This window comes from Pseudomyrmex gracilis, unplaced genomic scaffold, assembly GCF_002006095.1.
Source record: "Pseudomyrmex gracilis isolate BER0280 unplaced genomic scaffold, ASM200609v1 scaffold_14, whole genome shotgun sequence".
In the NCBI taxonomy this organism is placed as follows: domain Eukaryota; kingdom Metazoa; phylum Arthropoda; class Insecta; order Hymenoptera; family Formicidae; genus Pseudomyrmex; species Pseudomyrmex gracilis.
This window is the reverse complement of record NW_018020598.1, coordinates 304,307-328,188: the sequence shown is the minus strand read 5'-3', so window position 1 is coordinate 328,188 and position 23,882 is coordinate 304,307. Positions and strand designations below refer to the sequence as shown.

The following is a 23,882-nucleotide window of genomic DNA, read 5'->3' as shown; positions in this document are numbered from 1 at the left end:
AAAGTTAAAACGTTTTATCACGAATTAGTATAATAAACATTTTCTCGATTATTTATCAATCGCTTACACGTCAAAATGATCAAACATGTGCGTCGCGATCGATAAATTAATTTGTTTCCTCTATTTTGTCACGTGATATGTCACGGTTCTCGAGAATATTGAATTACGACGTAACGTATACACGTTCTTTTGTTCTCTTTGTACTTGAACTTTTGCGCGTGTATCATTTGCCGGTTAAATGCCACAGGTTAACCAGACAATTAAACTGCTTTGTGTGTTTTACACAAATAAATTCTAACGAAATCCGCGGAGAGAAATTTCGATTATTTCAGTGTTCGATGTTATTCGATATTATATGAATCGAAATACGATTTTGACGGAATTGTAGTTTTGCTCGTTACTGATGTGTGTTATCTACATATTTATGTAGAATTAATTTTTATCAGGTCTACCGGAAAGTTCTGTCCGTTTCTGTCACAACAAGTTTCGACTCGTAAGCACATGTTTATTTGGCGCATGTGTGCCTCTCTATTTTTATTACTTAATGTATACATACTGACGTAGCAAATTAACTAAAACAAAGTTGATTCACGTTAGTCTTATGTGTGAAACGATAGTGTACCCGTGGCTACTGATAAAGTTCATTTACGCCACTGTATTTTATACGAATTTCAACAAGAAAGAAATGCTACAGAAGCATGTAGAAATTTATCGAAAGTGTTTGGTAAAGGTATAGTTTCTGATAGGACATGCAGAAGATGGTTCGAAAAATTCGAAACAGGTGATTTCGACCTTAGATAAAACATTTTTCAAAAATGGGATATACAAATTGCCATCACGCTGGCAAGAAATCATTAATATAATAATCGCAATTATATTATTTAATAAAGTTTATTGACGGTTTGAAGAAAAATTTGTATTTTGTTTTATTCCAAAAACAGGCAGAACTTTCCGGTAGATCTAATATATTAGTCAACGAGAAAAATTTCAACATGACAAATTGATTGGAAACGGAACAGGTTGATCTTTCTCAGGATAAACCCGAGTCGTGCAATGCAAATCGGCGACTTTTATTAAATCTTTCGCAATTTTCCGATCTTTCAGAATTTTCTCAGATGTTTGGAGTATTTGTTCAGAAATTATCTTGCGCAAAATTATGTTTTCTTTTTTTTTTTTTTTAATACGTTTACTTTAGCGATAAGTAAGTTTCACACATAGGCGAACAATATTTGAATTTTTCTTTAGAAAAATTGTAAAATGTAAAAATGCTCAATGACTGCGAATATTGCGGAGTTTTTAAGATTATTTGTTAGTTAATGAAGTGTTCAATCATTGGCAGATAAGCAACTGTGGAAATCCCGCGCTCTTACGAAGATTGTGACTATCGGAGTAATTTATAACGGATTCTGCAAGTACGTGTGTTTTGACAACTTGATAGTAGGTAGTAATGATATCGGTACGTTTGTCAACTCATATCAAATCTAATACATCGTAAGACGAATCCGATTCGATTTATTGCCGCCGATATCGCCATGTGAAACCCGTGAGTTTAATAAGATTTGTTCACATAGCATCTCGATAAGTGACATACGCGCGCGTATCCATAAACAAGACGTGTGTATATTACGCACAATGTTTCTGTGAAATAATTAATTATTCGTCATTAAGGTACACAGGTATCCAACTACTGGAAAACTGATGCAGGTATCTCTCGTCAGAAAATATACACGCGCGCGTACACAAATGCGCACAATTGTGTGTAAGCTGCAGTATTCCGATATCGTCGTATTAACGACATTTCTTCCGACAGATCGTTAACGAACGACGTTTTTATTATCGTGCACCTCATTATTCACTTCCCATTGTCGGCCGTACTTTAAAAATCAGAATTTGCCGAAAAGACCCCCGTTCGACGAGAGTGCGCTAGTTCTTAGCGTTCCATTATCTGTAAACATGCACGGATCAATTGTAATCGCGTTACTCATCGCCATTTTCTTCGGAAATTCCGCGTCACGAAAGTGTGAGGAAAGTGAGTGATGTGATTGTGCGCATAGTCAGTTATAAAATTATTATTAAGTAATAACATAAAAAGAGAGAGTGATTTTAAAAATCTGTTTTTTCTTTTTACGCCAAGTTTGATTGGCGCTACGCATTGGCGCGCGCATAATTTTAATTTAGATTGACGACATAAAAACGTGTGTATTTTGTGAGAGAGACGTGCAATCAAGTAATCATGACGCACGGGAGATAAATTAATGTGTGAATTATACGTACTTCGCGTATAGAGTACGTACATATATAGAATTCCACACGAGTAATGAGTAATATTCGTCTAACTCTGTCGTGCAAACAAAGAAAATGCACATTGAATCATGTTAATTTTCGCAAATTTTTTCTTTCCTTCTCTATGTTTTTTCCAATGGTCTGAGTGATTTTGTAGAATGCAAGGAATATGCCGATCTGGTCTACGAGACCGAAAACGTGCCGACTTTGCGCCTGAATGCCGGCTCGAAACGAATTTCTCGCTGCACCATCGTCGAGACGCCTCTGATCGTCGGCGGAGTCGCGGCGAAACCCGCAGAATTCCCGCACATGGTAAGAAACAAATATAACGAATGAAAATATCGCTGGGAAATTGCAAACAATATAAAAACAATTGCACGTACAAATTACAGCATTCAGCAATTTTTTTTTTTTATATGCGTGATACGCACTGTTTGAAAAAACTCGCGTGCGATACGTCCGTAGATCTTTGTGAAGATCGATTTCGATAGTAGATCAATTGAATTAACGTTTCGCAGGCAGTGATCGGTTACGGCAAGGATGGCGACATATCCTGGCAATGCGGAGGAAGCGTCATCTCCGAGAGCTTCGTTTTGACGGCGGCGCACTGCATGGAATCTCCGGACAGGTAATTGCTTCACCAACAATCATCATTATAACAACAATCGTATATTTCTATCTGAGTTATGCAACGTATCAATTTTCTTAATCGAGAAATACAGTATTTGTTCGAATTGAAACACCTCGTCTTATTACTACGCGATTATCTACTCGCGCGTTTTAGAGGTCCCGCTGCCAAAGTGCGAGTCGGTTTGAACGACTTGACAACTCCGGACGAAACCATGCAGGAGAGAGACATCGCGGAAAGAATTCAGCACCCAGATTACGTGTTCACAATACGATATCATGATATAGCGTTACTCAAGCTCGATCGACCGCTGGAATTTAATTCCCGAGTACGACCCGCATGCCTCGAAGTAAACTTTCAAGTGCCCGGCAAAATTGCCATCGCTTCTGGATTCGGAAAAACTTCCTACGGTCGGTGTTCTTCTTTTTTTTTTTTTTTTTCAAATTGTTCTTCATAATAATTTTTATTAATATTAGTATATCTTTTTTTTTACGTTTGTGTATTAGTTCTTTTATATCTCGAGACAGATAGCGATGTGATTAATATACTGATGCAGATTCTAACAAGGGCAGCAACGAACTGATGAAAGTTCAGTTGAATTACATACCCGAAGACGACTGCAAGGAGGGATACGCCGAGGATATCGGTACCAAACCGTTGCCACAGGGTTTGATATCGAGCCTGCTTTGCGCCGGCATAATGGAAGGCGGCAAAGACACCTGCCAGGTACGCGATTATTTTGAAAATTGTTGCAACATCCTCGAGCAACATTCTCTTTGTGTGAAAACTTGATTAATTACAAAACAATTGATTTTATATCGGTCATTTTCAGGGTGACAGCGGTGGTCCGTTGCAACGGGTTCTCGAGGATCCTTACTGCATGTACAGTATCGTGGGTGTAACGAGCTTCGGCAAGTTTTGCGCTTTCAAATCGATGCCGGCTATATACACCAGAGTCCAGTCTTATCTAGATTGGATCGAGAATATTGTCTGGCCGTGAAAAAAAGAGTAAAACTGTTTGTTTTTTGTTTTGAATAAATTTATAAAAACAACGAGAGAATCGACGTGTGAGAGATAATATTATCAATAAAATAAACAAAAACGCATTCCCATTATAAACATTATTATAACTTTTATTGCAAAAAGATAATAATCATATATTGGTATTTACAATGTTATTACCCAAACTTTGTATATACACATACGACCCGATACAATAATCACTGGAACTTATTTGACGCACTGGAAATGTATCCTAATTCATTCACAAGAACAAATACGATATAATATATATATATTTACAATTAATTTGTTATCATGCTGTAAAAATAGGACATAACATTCGATCCCTACGATTGAGATAAAAAGAGGAACAAATAAAAACGATGTCACAAACATTTGTTAATTATCTAGTGTACATTTTCACACTTTCTCGCACACTCTCGTATACGTATATATGTATATATTATAAAATTATTATAAACATTAAAAAAATATATGTATAGGGGGTAAGTGGAAAATCAACATGTATGAAGGGAAAATACGGTAAATGAAAAAAGTTAACAAGAGTTCAATCAACAGTGAGCGATAAAAAAAAAAAAAACATCTTATGGTAAACATCCGAGAATTCTTACAATTGTCCACTGAAATAAGATCCTTTCGTTGTGAGACGCGATTAAAATCTCCTTAATACGCTTATAATTTACATTTATGTACGCGCGGTTTAAGTTTTTATCAGTCTTAAAGCTCTCGAAAGAAAACAACACGCGTACATACGCGGCCGCGAGGATCTCACGCTGGGATTATTATAGAGCGCAAAGTGGCTTCCTCTTGCTATAAGACTAGCCGTTACCATGTACATTCCGCAATATTTGTTTGCAAAGTGCTTTTAATTTTAGTTACTTCGTAATTGTTTTATGTGATTAATGGCTATATAACATTTCTTGAAAATGAGAGTGGAAGTTATATAAAATGTGATATGCACTCTCTGAGCTAAAATACCTACTGATTCCGCGTGTGACACGATATGTAAAAAGAACCAGTATTTCAAATTCTATATATACAAAAAACTTAACAAAACAGTCGACGTGCTAAAGAGATATATTACACTTGTGCCCGCTTCAAGTTTAATTCATTTTTAAAGATCTCTCCCTCGCTCTTTCTCTCTTTCTTTCTCGTGACGATCATACTAGTGTGAACCATGTAGCATGTGTCTAGAGACACGATCGTATCTCGCGCTTATGTTTCTTCGCAATCAAGTCGCGCGCTACAATGAATACTAGTACATACTAAAATATAGTACATACATATATGCACAAAATCGTCGTAGACTTGATCAAATGTCGCACTACTTAAACTTATGATAACTTGTTTTTTCACATGAGTAACTTCATTCACGGAAATAAAACGTAAAATCATCTTCGTAAGAATATAATACACAAAAGTATACATATATCTTCATCATCAAGTTCAACACACTCACGCAACCGTACATTAACACTCGATATATCTCTCTCGGCAAAAAAACCTAAGGTCTAATATATAAAAAAGAGAATCTAAAAAGAAACGTGGAAAACTAATTTAATGAAGAAAAGACACATCGAAGGTCAAAACAACAACAAACAAAAAAAAAAAAATCATCCCGTTACCAGGTAAAGAAGACGTGATGCGAGAATACGGAGCTCTGTCGTTTACTCGCTTCGAAAGAACAGATCGAAAAATTTCCCATCGGCAGAGAAAGCAAACGTCGATGTTCGGCGATGCGGGGGAGACGCAACAATAACGTCTATAAATCATTAGTTACAGCCCTCTCGCGCACAGGCGGATGTTTCTCCCGGCGGCAGTTTCTACAATTTAGATTGGGCGCGAAAGCAATGTCGCCTCTGGTTGGCGCGCGTTCTGTCGTTCCTGAAAGCAAAACTCAAATTTCTAAGCAGTTGAATGTTGCTTTCGTTTTCACGCGAAAGTTAGACTAACAGAAACAAGTACATAACAACACATCACACCGTTTCGTACACACACCGGAAAAACATGCATTCGTTTTCTACTGAGAAACTCTACGAGAAAGAAACAGTTTCAGAAGGATTTTCAACGAAGTATCAACATTGTGAAAAAGCACTGCGGAAGAAAAACCATTAAAATAGTGGATTACAAAGAGTCAACTCCTCTACGTGAAAGCTTGCTGGATATATGCAAGATATAAAAAAAAAAAAAAAAAAACACTCTCGAACGACTAATTGGCAGTAAAGAAGCTTGAGTGTCAGAAAGTGGTGTCGTCGTGCCTGAACGATTTTCAAGCGTTCTCACGGAGAAGTTTTACGGAGAAGTCTCGTGAACCGATCATTAATTTGTGAATACTCAAGAAAACGATCATATAAAAATATAATATCGTCAGATTACTTTACTAAATATATCACATTGTTCAGTTCATTACGTATCTATCTTTTTTTTTATATCGATATAATTTTATTTCCTTAGAGTTTTCACAAATCAATTGGTTATAGGAACCGCTGTGCTCATCGTCGCTCTTTCTCTCTGCGAATATCTATCGCAAAAAGCTTTATCTCGCGGTTTTTCTTTGCAGTCGGAATTTACGAATGCAACATTTTCTACAACACTCGATGGCGCAAGCATTATCCAGACAATGTGACAACCAAAGTGCGAATGCGTTGAAGGCTGAAAAAAAGGCATTCGACACAAAACGCTCGAAAAAGGTAACAAGATGCAATAGCACTACGAAACAAAGTTCAATTTACACACTAAGACATACATCGTGGGATAGAGTTTTGTGCGATCTCACAAGTACTAACTACTGAGACTATGTACATATGTATTTCTCTCTTGTCATTTGTATATTCGTAAAGTAAATTAACGCATTCGATTGAGAATCTGTGTTCCGCGAAAAGGATAGTGTTAGGAATAACGAGGAAGAAGAAGAAAAAGAAGTGAAAGAGAAAGAGAGAGTGAATTCCTCTTGCATCAGAGCATAAAGAACAGGAAGAGACAAGGAAAGAGAAACAGAAAGAAAAAGCTTCCAGGAACTATAATATTGACCGATAAGACGAGATCAGCGAGATCTGACCGACGCAAAGATGAAAGCCCGGTCAACGTTGGACTTGTTTCGGATCCGGAAGGCAAGCCGAAAATCTCCAGTAATGAGAAAGTAAAGGAGGAAGAAAAGAACGTTTGAGAAGATATAACGTGCGACGATAACCGTGCTGACGAACGCTAACATAGACCTGAAGAACGGACGCTGGACGACCTCGATGATCCGGTCGATGAGACGCTGCGGGTGCTGGGATCTGAAACAGCAAGAACAAAGAGCGCGATAAACATTGATAAAAACAAGATTCAATAATGATAACATAATAATTCTAAAAAAAAAAAAAAAACTAATAAAAAATCACTTATAAAACAAAACAAGTAAAGCTAAATTTTTTATAAAAAATAGAAATTAACATGGATGAAATTTAAATAAACAAATAAAATTCTAATAATTGCGTAGACCACATGAATAAAATAAATACATGTAATACAAATAAAACAGCAATATGAAATATCGAACGGCAGGTTAATTGCATATTATATAAATATTTCAAGATATAGTACAGTTATATATAGTATCGTACATATTGATGTTTTTTCAAGAGATGTGAAAATAAATAAATACACGCGAAAATAAATATTTTGCCACGCGAAATGTACGTGTGTCCCCGAGTACGCAGAGGTACGCCTGCGGTACGCGGAACTTGGCGCATTAAAACGGTCCTCGAACGAGCGCAAGCTTGAATGCGGGAACGAGAGCGAGCGAGAGCGGATCCAGCAGCAGCAGCCGCCGAGCAACACCGCTCCAAGTTGTCGAGATTACCTCGGCCGTCCCACGCGTCTAGACGTCTTAAAGTTTTTCTTTCTTTCATTTCGCCCTTTTCTCTCGCGGCGTGTGTTCACCAAGGCGTGGTACCGCGCCGTGGCGTGACCGGTGCCCGATATATATGTACGTATGATCCCGTGTCGCCACTTCTCTCTCAACCACGCCTCGCGAACAACACAATGTGTGTCTTGCACACACACACACACACACACAGGATACACTCAGAAGTCGCGAGTGCTTCTCTCTCCTCCGCACGTGTACAGATACCAACGGCGTTTTCAATGTCGAGAGACGCATAGATAAAGAAGACCGGCTTCGACGAGCCTTTGATGCGCTCCGAGGATTAAAAGCAACTTCTCGCAGGTTCCTTTATCGCTCACAACCACGCATATCACGCGCGGGATTATATACCGGGAACTGCGGTTTCAGTTCGCGAACTCTTATCGGAACGCGCTCCGCGTTATTTACTCGACAGCCCGTGATTTGATTACTTTGTTCTAAAATTGCATCATGAGCGAAAAGACGATAAACCGGATCTGCATTCGAGGGGCGAAAGGCCATCGATTTATTTCGGCATCGAATACATCCGCCGAGTCAAACGTTGATGACGGATATCGCCAGATATTTCTCGAAAATACGACTTTAGTCAGTTACGGCGCGATATACGCGCAAAACAGGTTGTATCTCGATCGCAAATTGTTCAGCAAATTGCGCAGCATGAAATATATTCCACTATATTCTACTTTACATGAAGAAAATTACTTAAATCCTCAGGTTTTTTAGCTAATTTTATTTTTCTATTTCATCGTTGTAATCTGATCTGACGCAATTGCAATTCTCTCGTCGCGCGATTTGTCTCGTATTTCTTTCCGCGGTTCGTCACAATGTCTAAAATCACTAAAAGCCACCTGTTACATTCGTTGCCAAACGGCGAAGAAAGCCGGCGGCAAATATAGACCGATTTAGCGGCACCATACGAAGTAGGTTAACGCATTCGCACCAGGGTCGGGTTTCGCAAACACACACACGAACGATAAGTTGGTCGAACGAGTGAAAATCGAATATGTGTCTCGCGTCGGTTGAATCCCCCGGTTTTGTATCTTTAGGTCTGATATCACGCGGATCAGGGTCGAAGGCATTTCTTTTTTTTTGCAGTCAGAAAGATCTGTTTAGTTTGCGCACTTATAATGAAGCGTAACAATTATGCGATTGGCAGTGTGTCAAGGGCCGCTTTATATCCTTTTGGCAATGAACATTTTCCAAAGACCTTGCCGCTAGCTTCAACCTTGCGCTAAGTCTTGAATAGCGTAATTGCGATCTTTGCGACCTACAAGCGTGGCACAGCACTTTAGATGACAGCGCGTAAGTGGTGGAAAGCCACGCAACAAAGTACGCGGCTTGTCTCCTTGCTTAAACAAAAAATTCAAGAAAATCGAAGAGAGCGTTTGAAGAAAAAGAGAGAGAGAGAGAAAGAAAGAGCCCCGTGTGAGAGGTGAATGAATATATACGTAGTTATGTGCACATACGTAGGAGCTCCCTGAGAGAAAAGGAGAGCAATTAAAAGTTATCGTCGCTCTCGACGATAGTGAGCGTGGGCCTGGCTCCCCTTCATTCACTCGTGATTTCAGTGTTATTTATATAACATTTATCAACGGCAGATTTATACGTCGCTCGCTCTCATTGGCCATCTCGACTAAAACACACTTACACAGTTTGGCAATTCGACATTTTAACTTTCTGCGTTAAACTTTTCGAGAATCGAGTATAAAGATTCAAGATTGCGCATTTATACTCTCGCGGATCTGACCATTCGTTTATACGCGAACGACGTTTCGTGACCGCCGTGTACCTTTTAACGGGAAAGGTCATCAAATTTCTTTTCCCAAATTTAAAAAAACGATTTCTCCATTTCCAAGTTTGTGAATTTACATTTTGTTCACACACACACAAATTCTGTGTGGCGAGAAAATGAATTCATAAAAACGATAGAAAAACGAGCGAAAGAGAGAGAGAAGAAGAGAGGAAAAAAGATACGGGCGAGCAGAGATCGAGAGAGAAAATAAAATATCGGTATGTGTCTTGTCATTGCGTGGTAACAACCTTTAGTTAAGGCGATTAGAGTCGCGCGACTCCCCGGTTGTGTGCCTGTTATCGCGTCTCGGCAACGTCGGCGGTCTATGTTATTTATAGAGAGAAAGTCGCAAGCCACGACGACGAGCATATATTCACCGCTCGCAGAGAGGAAAGACACGTAGCTTCGCGTCTGAAATTCGCGTCGCGGTATTGTGTGAAGAAAATGCAAATTTCCGCGCTCGATTTCCAAAGATTTATAAAAAAAAAAAAAAAAAACAGCGCGCGCGAGTGAGAGCCGTGTCCGAGAAAAATATTTCGAGCATCCCCTTCGGGGAGGAAGAAAGCTCGTTGCACTTGTCCGTTAATAATAGATCACGCGAGAAGCGTCGGTACTATTCCGTCTGCGCGCGAGACCATAGAGCGTAAATAGACGATAGGGTACTTGCGTTACATATCTCTTAGAAGCGAGATCGTTAGAACACAAGGAAATAGCTTTCTGAACTTTCCGAGAGTAGAGACACCGCTCACACCCATTACGCCGTTTATCAACCAGCAGACCCGAACGGGGAGTCTTTTGACTTTCATTTGCTCTTCTTGTTTCACGTCGTCGCGTGCAAAGAGAGAGACTAGTCCGCAAAAAAAAAAAAAAAGGAACTTAGACTTAGAAGTAGAGAGCAGGAGCGTTCGGTTCTGATAGTTCGAGTTTCTCAGTGAAAGTCAATGGTCGCCGGAGGAATCAAATGTGAGGAACGTGATAGGAAATTCGATGCGTTTGAACGTTAGTATTAAGGACTTCGGCGGAATTTCAAAGAAAAAAAGTGAACGTTACCTTTTCTGTGATTTTATATAAGTGATCACGAAATGCTCGATACGGAATATTTACCACGATCCTTTTATTGCGATCTATAAATATATCGGTTGAATAAATTTGTTATTTCAAAATCTTTATCGCGACCGTTGTTTCCTTTTAGGAGCGTTTATCGAAAAAATAAGTGTATTTAGAGTCGGCGAAATATTCTTGTATAGAGGACGAGGAGAAAGAGAGAGAGAGAGAGAGAGAGAGAGATAAGTCGAGAATCGGGGGCTTACCGTGCAGATTGTGTTATCCGTGCGCGGAGTGGTCCGCACCACTCTGCGCTGTCTCGTTATCAACGTCCCGTTGTTGGTTTTTCTGCAGAAACGCGCGCTTGTCTTATTTCCTCGTTCTTTCGAATTCGGGATCGTCGTCGCGCAGCTTCTCCCCTCTCGTGTTCTCGTCCTCACCCACTTCACTCCCGTCATCACTGGTGATTCTCGCTGCTGCCTAGCTGGATGCCTTGGATAAGTGGTCCCGCGTAATCTACGTCTCGGCGGATTTTACCAGAGGAAGGAACACACTGGAAAAGTTTTGTGTACAGCTTCGTACAGATGATTTTTAATCAAATTCACATCAGAACGAGGGGGCACGGCCTCCTCGCCGAGAAATTCACCAATAGGGAGTATCGTTTGTCAGATGATGCCAGGACGCAAACTCGCTCCAAGTGCGCATGTTTAATCTGGTGGCTTCGGAAATACGCGGCGTGCCGTTTTTCGTCTCGTCGTTGTTCGAAAGTCCGTTGCAATTCGTCTGGCTGTTGTCGAGTCGCGCGGTCGGCACTCTTGGCTGAAACCACACGTATAATGTGCATTTTATCTCCTTCAGAGATTCCGCTCTTTTCGACACAATTTATTAACTATAAAAAAGAAAAAAAATAATTTCATAAATATATAAGAAATATGATTTATTTTTTTCCAAAAATTTTTCAGCAATAAGATGCGATAAATTTTAATATTTATTGATAGGAAGCAATCTCTCAAAAGCATCTTTTTCTTTCAATATCCGTTGACGGTACTTGAGTTAGAGAACACATTTTTCAAAATTGACGAACGAATCGTCGTTGCTTGAAAACATTCGACAAAAATATTGATTATTCTTCGCAAATACATGTCTATAAATAGAACCAAGTATTTTTTACGAGGTTTGTTATGCAAACAAACCGTCAATCACGGAAAGAAACGTCGTACGTATTATACGTATTATGTCAAGGTCTACAAGTGGCATAACCGATATGTGTATTTGACAAATATTAAAAAGTTAATCATGTTTTTAGCTGTAGATTGAATTAAAAATCATTTAAAGTTTGAGATAAAAAGCGCTCTCACCTCCTGCTTCTTGCGAATCAAATAGTTTTTGCCGTCGTAGTTGTCCCACCATTCCTTTCCATCGGTGCGGTATCGCACACAGAACTCGATGATGTTTGACGCTACAGGTAAGGTAAGTCGGAAGCGGAAGGTGTCGTACAGGATTAGAGCACCGGCTGACCCCGGTTGCTCCACGTACGTGCAGTAAACGTCCTCGTGAGTGGTCCAGGAGTCATTGCTGACTCTCACCACAACCTCCTTGTCGTACGCGAGATTTCGCACCTTCACCGTGCCGATCAGGCATTGCTCGGACTCGCGCAGAATGACGTTCTCCAGGCAGACGTTGTTCTGATCGAGCTTCTGACGGAAAGCGAGATAGTCGCTCGCCGGTTGCGGAAAGGTCAGCTGCCAGGGCGGCGTTGTGTCTTGCGCCGTGTCCTGATCGTGGTCCTTCGACGAACTGAACAGCAGACCTCTGGTCAGACCGGCTACGTAAGCGGTGCTCCAGAGCGGCGGCATGTTGCTCGGTTCGGTCATCACGCGAACCTGCGCAATTAGTCAAAAATTGTTGAAAAATAAGAAATCTACACAGATATACGCGATTCGCGAAAAAAAATAAAATTAATGTCACCTGCGTGAGCGGACGACCACGATCGTCGGCAAACACCACTCGTTTCTTCTGCTTGCTGCCATCGTTACTATTCCGCAGTGAGTCCAGAGGCAAGGATCCCGAGGAGAGACACGGTCTGATTCTGCGTGACACGGATCTGTTGGTTATCGTGGGCGCTGTTACCACGAGGGGGCTGTACAGGAAGGAGCTGTACACCGGAGGACTGTGCCCCAGGATCAGTTCGGCTGGCATCGCTATCGAACACATTTAGACCTGCGAACACACGAATAGAAACATTTATTTATCACCATTTATTTTGCGTATTTAGGTAACATCGATAGAAATAAACTTTGTTAGAGGAGTTTGTGATTTTGTATTTTCTACTTTTCTGAACAGGTGCAGTTCTAATAACGGAAACGGTCGCTAAATAAATTGTTCGCGAGAAACCAGATAATACTGGAACTGTGCCACTTTTAGCACTTCTGCTCTCCGGTAAAATTTTATTGGCGCCGCTATACTGTTGATATTAATTTCACCGTGGGCGAAATTGTGTCTGATGTACAGCGACGATATCAAAATCGCGAGGAACGTCTCGCGTCTGCCAGCGATTTCATCAACCGTTCGGATCATTCCTAGATCACGTGGATCACGCACAAATAATATTCAATAAGATATATCGATCAAAATGCCAATCGTAGATCGATTACATACATAAGACATACATAATATATGTTTCATCGATTTCCCAATCGCATTCCCTTCGCGATGAAAACAATCGATGTGCAAATTCATTGGTATATGTATGATAAAGACGACGCGGACGCGATTGACATTAACATATTTCTGTCGAATTATCAATTATCGAGTAATCAAACGCAGATAACGACCAGCCTCAAAATTATATTATCCAGCTATCTATTCGCAATATATCTCGCAAAATAATCCTATTTTACAAATTTCGTCAGATACGATCTGTCAAAGTGCAGTGTTAACAAACTGAGTCGCGAGACGCGATAGCCTTTAATTGCGATATCGTAACACCCGGCAGTCTAACAATAAATAAAAGATCCGTTTTATCTCGTAAGAAAGATATAAGCTCGAGATAAAATTATGCAGGAAATACTAAAATAATTTTACTCAAAAAATGTTACGCCTGTATAATTTAATTAAATAAACGACATATGTCTTCATTTATTTTGCACATAACAATTCTATCAATCGTGTTGTGAAATTTTTAAATAACGCAAAGAGAAGATCTTTTATCTTCGCCCGAGCACAAGGTCGCGTTACTGCACAACCTGCGGCATTCTATAATGCCGCAAAAAAACCACAGAAAAAAAAAGCTAATTATTCCACTTCAACTCTCGTTAGAGCTTATTATAATTTACGGCATGCGAGAACGTCGGAGTTCTGCGCACGTAATTTTGCCGTTTGATACAGTTTTGCGTGTCGGCGCGACAGCGCGGCGGCCATACACGTGTAATCATGTTACTCGCGGAGTAGAATTACGACTCGCGAGTGCGGCAACCGGCGGTCTGGTCCTTGCGCTCTTCTTTCTCGTCGGAGGACCGGTTTCTGTCGCGCGAGGAGCAAACCGCGAGAGGACACACAGATACGTACCAGACCGAAACTGAACGACAGCGCGCGGACACACTTGGGAATCGGCAGACCGTGAATCTCGGTGTGTATGAGAGAGGTTCAGATTTCACAGTAACAAAATTACCACTTAAATCGTGCGCTTATCTTTACACGCACCAAGGAAAATCGATCGTAACACGGAAGCTACAACGAAATCGGCGTCTGGAAATCATCAGATCGCGACGCGCTCGAAACGATCGAGCGAGATTTAATTGACGCACTCAGGCGTTTAATTGCTATTTATTTGTTCGTTAGAGTTCACGAGATCGTTCATCTCGCGCATAAGTCAGGATCGAGGTCGACGCGTGTCATTGTGTTACTGTGTGCTTCATCTGTCAATATCCGTCTTGTAACTCGGATTTGTTTGGTCTAAACGAATCGCGCAAACAATTTTATCGGTCGCTCTCTGTTAAATATTATTTGCCCGTAATTTTCCGAACCTTGCTAGAATTGCTATCAACATGTCAAATTGACACGCAGTTGTGATGAAATCGATTATTTAACTCGATTTTTTCTATGGCATAATATAATAGTAATTGCATCTGTATGAAGCGTATACATGTATATTTTTAATGATAATTAAATATATATTTAATTGTTATAGCAGTAATTTTTATATGATACATTTCAAAGAAATAAAATTGTCGATGTGAAAAATATTCAGTTTCTTAAACATAATTACACGGCCAAGTTCCGCGTATTGTATTAACGAAACTTTTTACATTTGTATCTCAAATAACAGTTATGATAATCTGCATTTATCTTGGGAGCCTGTTTCAAAGTAATAAGTCTTGGACACGCCTCGTTGCACTTGTATTCATCGGCTCGACCACGATCGCAACAGCCGTTTGTACTTTCCTCCTCAGGTGCATCGTCGCGTGCACAGGCGTGATATATTCGGCCGCGATATTTTTATCGTTCCCGAGGGTAGAGTGAGAGAGAAAGAGAGAGAGAGACCACCACGAATACGAACTTCAACTCACGATCTGCGATTGTCTGCCTCGTTACATCTCTATTCACGGCGAATTGTATTTTCTCGACGTGTCATCGCGCGCCGACATTCGTCCGTGACACTTTTTTGTCATGCGAGAAGAAAAAAGAAATCGAAAAGCGAAACGAATCGAGCCCACGATAATTAATTTGCACGCATATGTTTGCGCGTCTGCTCAGTTAGAGACGCGGCCGAATCATTAAAAATCCTAAGAATTTGAACTCGGGATCTCACAGTTCCTGCACTCAGACTGCGAGACCACTGGACCGGTCTGTAAATAACAGACATCTAAAAACTTCAAGTCACACGAGTTTTTTTCCGCTGAAAAAATAACAAAAACTTATTTAAAACACTTACTGTTTTCAAATTATCTCGACAACCACGCATCTTGAAAAGAGCTCGTCTCTCATCTCAAATTACAAGGTCCCATATCTTGTAACGCGAAACCAGAACGAGCGTTTAAGTTCGGATGATTCCGGAGAAGAGAAAAAAAAAAGATCACCTAATTGAGAGTTGTCAGAATTAAAAAAAAAAGCCTGTCTCGTGTAACTTTCAAACAAGTTGTCCATCTTATTACTCGATCGCACAATTATGTTAACGAGCACAGATCGTTGAGAAGAATCTTAAAATGTTACATATAAAATCAAACTGCAAATGTATAAAAAAAAAAAAAACGCTATTTCAACATTTTGGCAAAAAAGTCTTCTGGCGTTTAAATGTGGCGCGGTGTAAAATCGCGATTACGCGATTTTTTTTCTCTCGTCGGCGAATGAACACCATCCGATCTCGTGACTCAATGCGGAAAATTGCGCAGTCGCGCAACTATTTCGGACATTCTCGCAGTCAAATTTAGAAACGAAGCCCAGCGCCTTTTTGTGCGACTTGTGTCGTGAAGAAGCACGTCACGGCCTTGGATCCGGTCCAATCTCGTTCGCGCTGTCTAAGGGAGTAGATATAAACCTCTACTCGCGGGACACTGTCAAAGTGAGCGGAAAAGCGACGCGGCTCAGCCTAATTACGAATTGCTCGAAATAGGGAACCTTAACCCCGCGCGGTCATAACATTTGCTCGCGAGCTTCACGAACGCGATGTGCTGAAGATCAAAATTTTGTGTATTTTTATCCTTCAAAAATTGTCCCTCTCTATTCGTTTCTTTTTTTCTAGCACATAAATAATATTTATAAAAAAACCTGATTGACCAACATACATGTCGCACATCGTGTAATTTTTACTCTTATATCTTTGTAAAAAATCTGTTTACATCTTTGAGAGTTTTACACAATTGTGGAAAATTACAACTGGCAATGTGCGACAAAAAGTTTTATACATCTAACATATATATAAATATTATTATGAAATTGATGAAAAATTTTAATCTAAAGTCTGTTTGTAAATCCCCAAGTTCACGGCCGCAGATATCGTTTTGCAGTTTGTTCGCGGACGTAATCTCACATGTTAACGCCATGTGACACGGGCACACACTCTCTCTTTCTCTTTCTCTCTGTCTTTCTCGTGTCGTCGAATCATGAATCCGTCAGTAACATGTAATGTATACAACGAGCACGAGACAGCTCGCGCAATCATGTAAAAAAACCACCATATCTACATTGATGACAAAACTGAAAAGAAAAATTATCGAGTAAGCGAATTTTCTTCTTCGATTTTTAATAAATCGTAATATTTACCAAGAGTTCAACTAAACAAATCGAGATAAAACGATCTGTCTTCACTTAGAATATAAATCTTGCTAATTTATCTAGAGTGATAATACATGAGAGACTTATCTTAAAACAATGATATTCTAAGTGGATAGTATACTTGTCTGTGAGAGTTGCACAAATAATAGCCTTTTCCTCCCATAACGTTTCTCTACAAACATATGTCGGTTTGTAGTTAACATTTTTATCTCTTTCACACAGAACACCCTACGAAAAGATACGATCCGTTTATTGACTTCGTTAAATGAAATAAAGGGGGAGCGACATAGACGTCTTTTGTGCAATTGTTTTTTATCAAGAGAATGGAATCTGTCCCATAAACTTCTCTTCTCCTACGTCACTCTGTCCCATAAATCTCAATACGGCTCTCTAAACACGTTCTATTTATAACATAATATCTGGTTCGTTAGCGACTCGGAATAAACGGAAGGTATATGATAGATATCTGACAGCTCATCAAGAACTTTAAGGGGGGCAAAGGATGTGAGATTTAAGACTCGGGTTTTAAGCTGCGCGATGACGTAAGTCATATTACGCGCACCAAGCTTATATAAAAATATATTGTCGCGTATATATATATATTTTGCACGTATCTCACATATTGCCCGGAGAAATCAAGAATATTATCAAAAAATGATTGTAAAAATAATAAAATTGTGTGATTGTATAGAATTAAAATTTTATGGAGAAACAATAGGAAGTGGAATATGTTGCGGAAACGTTGCTACTTCTAATAGTACGAATGTACTTATGAATCTATTGATTTATTTTATCACATTTTTCTAATATTGACGTTATCGTGTAAATTTACACCCATGTGTGTATACTGACAACGTTTGCAGGAAAAAAAATTTCAGCAGCGCTATAATATGATTTTTATACTGACAAACATTTTCGAAATTAAACAAGAAAATTTCATCAATGTGCGGCACATATATATATGTACGTCGATATGCGTAATCGACTTTAATTTTACCGATATGTGGCCTGACTTTTGTTTGTCACGCCCGCTGTCTGTAACGCGCGCGATATTGCTCCCGATACACAATCGAAGTCACCTTGCAGCTCAAAATGTTCTTTATCGTTGAGGAAAAAAGTACAGGCGAAGGATTTTTTCCTCTCTCTCGCTTGATAGTCGGCAACGGAGCGGTGGCTTTAAAAAAATCGCGTTGAGAAATATACTCGCAAGCGATTAAGATGGTGGGTGGATCACAAGTGACGTTGTTGATGACGTTATCGGCCGCATGTTTCGGAACGGCACTGACAAGAAGCAAGTGACCGGCGTCACGACTGACCGCGCGTGTATGCGTTTCGTTCTTGATTTTGCTTTTCATGAATAAGACATTCCGCAAATAGCTCGTCGTCGTCGTGCTGCTGTCGTCGTGAGTCAGTCGGTGGAAACAAGATAAAATGACAATCGTGAATGAAAATAGTAATTGGTTTCTCTCTCGCGACACTCAGATACTATAAAAATAGTATCAAACAACTCTGACGTCCTTGCTCCGGTTTAGCAGAAAAATAAGGTGTCGAAAAGATCTTGAAAAAGTGTATCAATCGCGAGCAAACGTGACATTTGGTTTTTGTAAGCAGTAGAAAAATTCTAGAAAATATTATCAGTAAAAAAAATTGCGATACTGCTTTCACAATAATCGATTAATAATAAGGACGATCGAGCCAATGCATATACATAGCCAGATGCATAAGCAATCAAATCGCTCTTAATTAATTTCCTTCTGCTTGAATTAACTTAGGCTTGATACGATATCTAAAATTACAATTTTACTATAATCTTGAATTCACACAAGCATGAAATATAAAAAAAAAAAAATTGTTGTTATCTGACATAAGAGACAAATGACACGAAAATAATGATGCCGAAACCTTTGTGCACGTCTGACCCACGATAATCTCGATATCTTATTACTCGGTCTGTGCATCGGAGTAGAAGCCATAAGAATGTGAGTGATATGCAAAAGAATGTAAACACTATGTGAAACCCTGAACTTTTTCTGCTCTTTCGAAGTTCTTTGTACTATTTCAAACGTCTAGACACATTTTGCGTTATCAAAACAAAACTATTACAACAACAAAACATTATAATATTTTGGAGAAACAAGTTCTTCCGATAGATAACGAACTCGGGATCGTGTAGAGAGATTGCCGAAAACTTGCTTGTAAGAGGTTTTCTTTACGTGAAAAATCCCGACTCTAGGTTCTGCTCTGTAACATGATATATTACGTATTAACACTATTTGTATTGTATAATTACGCAACGTAAATTACTGTCGACTTAGCTGCTAACAGAAAATTCAATTTTTTTAAAGACGAAAAAACTGCATATTTTAAAAAAATTTTGAATTGGTCAATATTTATTCACAGCTATTTTATTTGAGAACTAAATGATCTGCTCATCAGATGATATCGACGGCTGGATAATGGCAATTTATTCAGCAACGCATAAACCTTACTTGTGCGATATGTAATTCATGATTCAAGTGCAAACACCAGCTGTGTTAGTGCGATCATATTTAAACAGCAAGAAGAGCTGCCGATAATAAAAAATGACAAGAGGATAGCGAAGAGAGAAGAGAAAAGACATTCCTCAGCCGGTTTTACCTTTTCTCACACATGTCATACGAAATGAGCGTGTAAATCGAGTCTGGAAAGAAAACGGAAGAAGCGCGCGCGCGCGCGCACAGTCGCGACGAAGGTTTTAAATACTTTCATTTAAAAAAACGTTCAATCATTGTGTGCATCCTGATCACACACGCTACATTAAGTATACTTGCTTCGAGTAACTGGTAACAAACCAACCGTCGTCGTCTCTACGACGGACATTTTCACAATGCTCTAACATCCAGATTCGCAGATTCGGATTGCAATTAAACTTTGTTCGGTAAGATTCCGTGATCGATGAGAGCGAAAGAGAGAAAGAGAGAGGATATTATATCAGTTATCACTACTGCTTCGAACCAGAAACTTGAGGGGGGCGATAAGACCGAAGAGAATCCGACCTCAGTGGCGCCGATAGAAAAAAAAAAAAAAAAAAAAAGAAAAAGTAGAAGTTAAAGAAACTCGTCACACACAGGACACGGAATAGCCTGATTCTACTACTGTCGTAGTCGTTTAATGTCTGTGAGAAACGTCGCGCGTTTATACACGAGCACTCGTTTCTCTCACGTGTTCGTCGCATGGATATCTGACTACGTTCAGCTCGCGTGATGCGGTTCATTGTGAGGAGCATTTTTACAGATAATTCCATTGAAGTGTTACAATTTTATGTAAGTCGATAAATTTCCTCTCGCGACTTCTGCTCGTGTCGAAAATAGATAAATGAAATTGTAATTTAAAAATATATATATTTTTCTAGCATCAAATTGAGACAAACTTCTTTTGTTAAATATCAGATAATAATTTAATATAAATATAAATATAATATATATATATACACATAATATTAACAATGCCTATTGCGTATTAAAGTTACACTTGGCTCTTATTTGATTTAACTGCGACCTGTTTTTTACGCCTATCTGATATCTGATGAAACGCCAGTCAAGAATCACGTGGCGCTTTAAGTTCAAGAGATGCATGAGAATTGATAGACAAAATCGGAAGAGCGATAAGATATCTTTTACTATGACATTTCTAAACATTGGTTTTTTTTTTATCACTTCTGCACTGATAATGCGTTGCAGAGTCATATTAAAGAGTCATTAATATTTTAGTGTGAGAAACAAAGTTAATACAATTAGAAAAAAAAAAGAAACTTTTGAACGAAATCTTTATTTGAGATTATTTATTTTACATTATTCAAACTGCTTTTCGCTCAATTTTCCGATTGATACTCTAAAACAGATCGAGAAAATCCGATAGTCGGATTTTATCTGGAAGTGGGTGCACCGGACGCGCATTAATGTGTGCAGAGAAATGTTACACGTGCGTGAAAAATTTGAATGGAAATACGCCGGTGGGGCTCGCAACACGTGGGCGTGCACAATTGACTGGAAAGCATGCAGGGCTTTTAATGGAGATACGAAAGCACGCGGTCACACACCGCACACGTCGTCGTCGTCGCCACGAATGTGTGTCCAGGAAGCTACCAAACCGGTTTCAAGAGAATATTTAGATATCGTATGTTCGACGCGTGTCCACGCAGAAGAAACGTGTCCGTCGAGAAAAACGCTCGATGCGTGTAAAGAAATTTCAATTGGTTTATTTTTATTTTTTTAAGGAAACGAAATATTCATGTGAATTAAACTTCCTCAAATTCGGTCGATAAGATTAAAAAAAAAAAAACTTTTTCCTGTTCTCAGATTTTTTATCTAAATTACAAAAAAGAAAGAGATTACTCGACATCGAGAAAAACTATTGAAAATTCAATTAATAAAATTAAACATTTTTTATTTGTTAACGCAAGAAGAGCAATATGCTCTGAAAGTAAATATGCGCGTAATTTGTTGCAAATTGAACACTGTGAATTGATCTTTCAACCTCCAGCTTGCGCTTTTGCGCATCGTCACAACGAGATTTCTAAGAGAGTGTCTAATTACGCACGTAAGTAACGCTAACGCGTAACGACACCTTTCGTAATGACGACTAAAAATAAACTTGACCGAGAGAAAGAGAGAAAGAGAGAGAGAGAGAAACGGGGAGATGAGTTAATGATACGATATAACGAAATATCTATCTTCGAGCTTTGTGTTTGTAAACAGCAAATTCCTTTTCAAATGGATAATATAATCCATAGCAAATATGTGCGCGTACAACATAAGTTACCGCGGCAAATGATTACGAATTCACTTGCTTGAATGTGTAAATAATTGGAACAGTTTGTTGTGTGGAATTTACACATTATCTATTGTTCTAATTACTTGTTTTCGTTTGAAACCTCACACGCCGGATATTTATAAAATCACGTGACGCGTCAATTAGTTAGACAAGCTTAAACTACTTGTTCGAAGTGCAATTACATCGTATTTTCTACAACGGAAATATCGTGTTCTCGATAAGAAGACAACTAAATCCATTGTGGACGTCACAAAGAGATTTGTTGTCAGCATTTTCCGCTGCTGGAAATACTCGCGGCTCGCACAAGGCCGGAACTTGATCTGAATTTTGCGAGTGCGTAAAGAGAGAGAGAGAGAGAGAGAGAGAAGAGCAAGTCTAGAGCTAAATGCGTGGCGTCGGAAGATTTGCTGCGCAAACAGAGATTAGTTTTTCGCTTTGGATTTGAAGATACATTATCTTTGATGAGTCGCGCTTTCGCGTTCCGGAGCAAAGCGCGACCGCAAATCGTTCCAGACTCGTAAGAGAACCGTCCAGACGGTTCGGTGCAGACGCGCGGACGCCGCGCAGTTTGTAATAATGCGTCTGCATAAAATATGATCGTAACTACTACGCTACAAAGTTGCGACGCCTATTCGAAACTAGTATGGAAGTATTGGATTTCAGCGAGACCAGGTTTCTCGTCTCAAGAGTAGTGCTTCTCGCCAAGCGCGGCGAGGCCGACCGTGACTCATTTACGAGTTGAACAATTGGACAGTCGAACTGGTGAAATTTTTTCTAGTCTCAATCAAAAACTTTTATTATAAGAAACTTCTTCTATGAACGGACATATAACAATGTTGAAATTTAGGTATTAAATTTTTGACATCAATTTAATACAGTTGGAATTGCAAATAACAAAGTAGTATAAGGGAGAGAAAAGTTGGCGCCGCAGGATTTTCTAAACACAACTGTGGTAGCGCAATTGAAGTTTCGAATTGTAAGAAGTCTAGCAGCGCCAAGTTTTGCACATGACAAATTTTTTATTAAATAAAATCTTTTTCTTTTGTACCATTTTGCTTATTTGCAATGTATTGTTTTCACTAATGTAATAAGATTTAATATATATATAAAAGATTTAAAATCATTTTATATGTATTTGAAAGGTTCTTGTACTTTTTTTCTGGATCTAACGGATATCAGAACCCTTAAAACGTATGTCATATTCAACTACGACGAACTATGCATGCGATATATAGTCTACTATGTAATAACATTGGCAAAGTGGTTGCGAGTAGTTCAAATCGGTCAATCTCGCGCGATATAACGCCGCTCGCGAAATGTCAACAGACCAATGAAGAGCAATTTGCTACTTACTGGTTTCTCACAATAAAGACTCGAGCTCTTCAAACGTGATGATATAGAAGTAGAATTGATGGTAGTCTTCACGTGTGCGTTTTGCTTCTTTATTCCACTGAGAGTTTTACTGCCTCTTTTTCTTCACGATTACAATTCTTCCTCGCGTTCGCTCCTTCTTGCTCCGGAAAACTTGAGAGATCGAGAGAGCTGTCAGTGTTGTGAGACTTTTTCTGTTTTTTAAGTGAAAATTCTCTCTTGAGTGCGAAGTCACAACACTACGTGATTTTGAGTTTTCGGTCTTACGCGCGCGGAACAGGAAGTCAAGACTGTTTCGAAGAATTCGGGGTGTGAAATCCGGTTTACGGTCTCTCCCTTACTCGTTGTTACATTAAGCGACGGCTAAGCGATGCATCACGCGCGATGTTCATCACCAACTGTGACGGGATGCGAGCAAACTGCGGGCGTCTTATCTCGTCTTCATTCGATCGAGTCGGCGTTCGCGTTTCGCGAGATCTGCAGTAATATATATAATATATCGCGGGTCTGAACCTCCGACTGTGTGCCGCGGAATCGGCGCGCGCCGTACCTACTGCTGCGTCGTCTGTCGGGCGTTTGAACGGAAAGAGATCCGCGCGCAAGCCGGCCGGCGGCGCGGCGCGCGCATCTCGCCACCTTGCGTGACGTTCACGTGATCGCGCCGACTTCGCGAATCACTACGGGCGCGGGCCACGTGCATCGTCGCCTGCAACATATCGGCCGCACGCACCGCACATCAGGCTTTTGGA

At 39.6% G+C, this 23,882-nt stretch overlaps 2 protein-coding genes across 2 annotated transcripts; one reads left to right on the top strand and one right to left on the bottom strand.

The window, feature by feature from the left end:
- Nucleotides 1-1,847: 1,847 nt before the first annotated feature.
- LOC109863868 (serine protease snake-like) lies at nt 1,848-6,130 on the top strand. Its single transcript, XM_020444514.1, has 6 exons — nt 1,848-2,029; nt 2,441-2,595; nt 2,802-2,911; nt 3,068-3,321; nt 3,468-3,637; nt 3,744-6,130. The coding sequence occupies exons 1-6, from the start codon at nt 1,954-1,956 to the stop codon at nt 3,909-3,911; spliced, it is 933 nt and encodes a 310-aa protein (XP_020300103.1). The 5' UTR covers nt 1,848-1,953; the 3' UTR covers nt 3,912-6,130.
- On the bottom strand, nt 4,047-23,691 carry LOC109863867 (protein phosphatase 1 regulatory subunit 3C). The gene is made up of 5 exons (XM_020444513.1): nt 23,116-23,691; nt 12,646-12,897; nt 12,036-12,560; nt 10,944-11,496; nt 4,047-7,212 (listed from the first exon to the last, which is right to left on the bottom strand). Exons 2-4 carry the CDS (start codon nt 12,889-12,891, stop codon nt 11,320-11,322), a joined length of 948 nt encoding a protein of 315 aa, XP_020300102.1. The 5' UTR covers nt 12,892-12,897; nt 23,116-23,691; the 3' UTR covers nt 4,047-7,212; nt 10,944-11,319.
- Between the last annotated feature and the right edge of the window lie 191 nt (nt 23,692-23,882).